Raw genomic sequence first — 4671 nt, forward strand, 5'->3', positions numbered from 1 at the left:
AAAGTATTGCAGGGGTGGTGCACGATCTGTTGCTAACTTGGAACTTGAGATGACTCTGAGGATGCTAGAGTGAGTTACTCTGTGGGAAAGGAAATGTTTCATGGAGCCAACCAAGTATTGTGGGGGGAATCAGATCTTAGATTGGCATGGTATATACATAATATTCTTGAGTTTGGGTAGAGAAAGAGAAGTTGGCACATGAAAAAACAAAGACACAGAGTCATTAATAGCTTCAGAGGGAATAACAGTACATGAACACTGGCCAGAGTTGAAGTATGCAAATGCTATAGTCTGATATCCAAGTTCAGCCTCCTTCTCTGTCCAAAAAAGGGTATGTGAACTTTGGACATTTAGCTTTTCTTTAGTTTCCTCATTAGTAAATGGGGGAAATGTGGGAACTCTGGGGCCCTGTAGGAACTATAACTGAGTACATGGAGAATGGTTGATGACAATGGAAAACTGCAGGTTGTATAGTGTTTATCCTAAGTCTGAGTAAAAACACAGTAGTATGAGTGTCTGAAAGGGGACAGTCTGATCCTACAAAAGCAGTGGATGGGGAAGACCTCTTGGGTTTCAACATGTCGTCAATTAAACTTATTCCTCACCCACTGGTTTTATTAAAAGGTTATGAAATGACACTGTGTGGGAATCTTGCTGATCCAGCACCCAGGTATCTGCTGGATGGAACCAGCACAGGGACTGAGCAAGAATAGGAGACCTAGGACAGAGAAAGGAATCGCTCGCTGTGCACCATTTTGTAGCCTGCCTGTAGACCTCTGCTAGGGAAGGAAAGGGACCTGCACCAAGATGCCCAGGGACTCCCACTTACTCTGTGAACCCGGGGGTCCTATTTACAACCTGTCTGCACATTACTTTTTTTTTTGGGGGGGGGAGGGTTGAACTCAAGGCCTCACACTTGTTCAAGTCTTACCAGTTGAGCCATGTTACTTTAGTTATTTTTCAGAAAGGCTGGCCTCAGACTGCAATTCTCCTACTTCTACCTGCCATATAGCTAGGATTATAGATATAGAACACCACGCCAGGCTTGCTTGTTGAGATAAGGTCTTGCTTTTTGCTCAGGCTAGCCTCAAACCACAACACTCATCATCTCTGCTTCCTAAAAACTCTAGAAGCCACAGGCACACCCAATTCCTCCACAGAACTTTTTACATGTATAGTGAAGATTCATTACAAGTGTATTAGTTCTCATAGTGTTATTCACGAATAAACAAATAATATAAAGAAAGGCTCATACTGTACAATGCCTTTAGGCCTAGCTGATTTGTTCTTCGTTCACAAAAAAGAGTTGCTTCCTGAGCCCTTCCTGCATTCCCATGCTCCCTGGATGGTACTAAGTAGAAAGAGCTGCCTGTCCTGTCACCCCACTCAAATACTTCCTGCACAGATGGGCATTCAAATCCTGCCTGGAGTAGCAGTGAACACTCCTCAGGCAATGTACATCCTCTGCTGCCCCAGAGCTGCCCGCTTCCCTACCACACCCGAAGCAGTTCGTTAGCTGCTGTGAATTCTCATGGTCTCTTCTTCCCTTAGGTAAGTCACGGGATTCCTTTGTGACTAATGGGCATCCAACAGCCGTTAGAAACAAACAAAGAAAAAAAAAAACAGCAAACCGTGCAAAACAAATGTAGCTCTTTACGTTTCTCTAGAGCATTGAGTCACGTTCTACAGACTTATTAAATACTATCAGAAAAGGGCACTTTACATATCATAATCATCATTTTACAAAGTTCAAGTTGGCAATTCCAAGCCACACTTAATTTTCTCTGAAAATTCCCACATGGCAAATAGATATTGCTCTTGGTGGCTTTCAAGTCTCTTTCAAGGAACTGTAAAATGACAGTCTCTGGAATTTGCATTTTCCCCATAAATAGACCCTAAATTACTTCTATCAAATAAAGTCATATATGCATTTTCATTAAAATAAAAACTAAACTAATAAGTAATTTTCCTGTATAGCTATTCTGGGATTTATGCAAATTAAAATTCTGTATTATAGTTTGGTATGAATCATTTGTAGTTCTTCCTCTATGCTGATAGGAGGGGCCAGCAACTTCTGTTTTAATTATAATATTTTACCTTATTAAAATCTATATCTAGATGAAGCAGATACTTCAAAGCTTCAAAACTGATGAAACTGCATACTTTTCTTTTGAGGAATAAAACTGTTTGCATTTAACATGTGAAATATACTACTAAAACACCCCTGCTGATTTCACAGCCACTTACAAGGAATTTTGCATAATTTTCTGAAATTAAAAGACTCAGGATCAGATATTTATGATGATAAAAATTGGATCTCAGGAATTATTAAGATCTCAGAAAACCCTCCTCAGATGGAAATTTTTATTCATTCAAAAATTATTTAATACAAGGTTAATTTAACAATGCAGTTGAAGCAAAAGATCTGAATTATATACTCATCTCCACTATGTATTAGCATAATGACAGGGCTTTGTGAACCTAAAAAGATAGAATCTAAAAAAGAATTGCATGAAGTAACATGAAACATGGATTTCTAAATTAATAATACCATAGTTGAAACAGTTGTGAAGCATAGTACTTTTCTAAAAGCTTTATAAATTGTAGACTTTCTATTTTTGTATAAACTTGTCTAGTTTCTTTAGCTTTCCAGTTATTGCTCTGAGAGAAAGGACAGGATAGGCCACAATAGAAGTGACAAAGGACACTAAGAAGTTGGAATGGAGTGGGGCATTGGTGGCTCACACCTGTAATCCTAGCTACTCAGGAGTCTGGGATCTGGGGATCATGGTATGAAGCCAGGCTGGGCAAGAAAGTCCATGACTCTTATCTCTAAGTCATCACAGAAAAAGCCAGAAATAGTTCTGTGGCTCCAGTGGTAAGAGTACTAGTCTTGAGCAAAAGGAGCTCAGAGACAATACCCAGACCCAGAGTTCAATCTCCAGGACCCACATAAAAAAAGTTAGAGTAGTAGCTAATACCTGCTGTATAAGTATTGTAGTAGAAACATTAGCCACCAAACCACCTCAGTGAACTTTGACTAGATTCAACAGTTTTCTGAGCCTCATTGTTACATTACTAAATAAGTTAATTTTTGTTTACTCTGCCTTAACTGAGGCTAGTAATACTGATCTAGTTCATAAGACTGTTAAGATGTTTAAAAAAAATAGTAGGAAGTGGTGCTGTGGTTCAAAGTGGTAGAGCACTAACCTTGAGCAAAAGAGCTCAGGGACAATGCCCAGACCTTGAGTTCAAGCCCCACGACCAGAAAAATAAATAGTTATGGTTGTATAGAGAAACATTTTCCATGAGGGAGAATGATGGAAGGGACGACATTAATCAAGATGCACTGAACTCGTAACCTGATTTGTTGAACTAAAATTTCTTTGAACAACTGAATAAAAACAGAGATATGCACACACACACAAAAATCTTCCTAAAGTCTAAAGTACTCATGTCAAAAGCAAAATTACAACAAATAAAAAAGATCCAGGCAGACATTTGTTATCCTCAAATCGGGCACTTGGGAACAGGTTGGAAGAACTCCATCCGGATGCATGGCCAGGCAGTATTAGTGGAGACGAGGGAGTGCAGCTAGGTAGGAATGTTGCCCTATCCGGGTTGGTTGGCAGCCTACTATGGAAGAAAGCTCAGGGGCTATCACTATCACAGGTGTTTATTACAGAAGTATACTAAATGGGGTTTAAAACCAGCCTGCGGTTCCCTGCCTCGGGATTCAATCTGGAGGCATCCCCGCACCAAATGCAACTTAATTTGTTAGGTGAAATGAGCCAAGCTCAAGGTGGCACCATGAAACCTATCTTGAATTTGTTTCTTTATTGTATTAAAACCAATATAAACAAGGTGAGTTTTCTTCTCACCAGAATGGCCTCTGAACCTCATGCATGGGCCAGGCCAGGCCAGGCCGGGCCAGCGTAGTGACCTGGCCAGCCCGGCTGCCAGTCGGCTGTTTCTGTGCATCGCACAAGTTAGATGAAACACTGAGGCCTGGAGGCGCACAAGTTAGATGAAACACTGAGGCCTGGAGGAGCTGGATGCCCTAAAAATGCCCAGGCATGAGAAAAACTGGCCAGCACACACTAGCTGCTGCCATCCGCTGGCCAGACACCAGGCCCGCGCCGACATTCGGCACCTCTAGGGCCTGCCGGGTTCCACGGGGGCGGGGCCACGCTAGCCGCCGCTTCCCGAGGCCACGCCCCCCGGCTCCCAGAATCCACTGGGGCTCGCAAGCGGAAACCACCCCCACACGCCAGCCCACAGCGCAGGGGCGGGGCGCCGTGCGTGCCCTCTCACTGTACCCGGATTTCCGGCCTGAGCCTTGGAAATACCGACCAATGAGGCTGGCCCGGAGGCGGGCTTTCCGTTCCCCAGGCACCGCCCTCGCGGGCAGCTCCCGGAAATCGCCGAGCTCCGGGCTTGGGCCGGTGATGGGCCCGCGCGCCCCTCCCTGGCGCCATGGCTGCGTCGGCGAGGTTCCGCCTTCCGCCGTTGCCCACCATTCGGGAGATCATTAAGTTGTTCAGACTGCAAGCAGCGAAGCAGCTATCCCAAAATTTCCTCTTGGACCTGAGGCTGACAGGTGGACGTGGCGCCCGCGGGCGGGAGCTGAGAGCCGGCCCCGGCCCGCACGTGCCGGGCGTTGGCCCCGCG

The 4671-nt window shown here is 44.3% G+C and overlaps 1 protein-coding gene across 2 annotated transcripts in view; it reads left to right on the forward strand.

Moving 5' to 3' along the window:
• The first annotated feature begins 4421 nt into the window (after positions 1-4421).
• Tfb1m (transcription factor B1, mitochondrial) overlaps positions 4422-4671 on the forward strand; it is a 40053-nt gene continuing 39803 nt past the window's right edge. For both annotated transcript variants that reach the window (XM_013027002.1, XM_013027003.1), the window contains exon 1: positions 4422-4600. In XM_013027002.1, coding sequence (XP_012882456.1) covers positions 4477-4600 — 124 coding nt within the window. In that variant the 5' untranslated portion in view covers positions 4422-4476. The remainder of the gene's footprint in view (positions 4601-4671) is intronic.

Source organism: Dipodomys ordii, unplaced genomic scaffold (assembly GCF_000151885.1).
Source record: "Dipodomys ordii isolate 6190 unplaced genomic scaffold, Dord_2.0 Scaffold98, whole genome shotgun sequence".
Classification (NCBI taxonomy): domain Eukaryota; kingdom Metazoa; phylum Chordata; class Mammalia; order Rodentia; family Heteromyidae; genus Dipodomys; species Dipodomys ordii.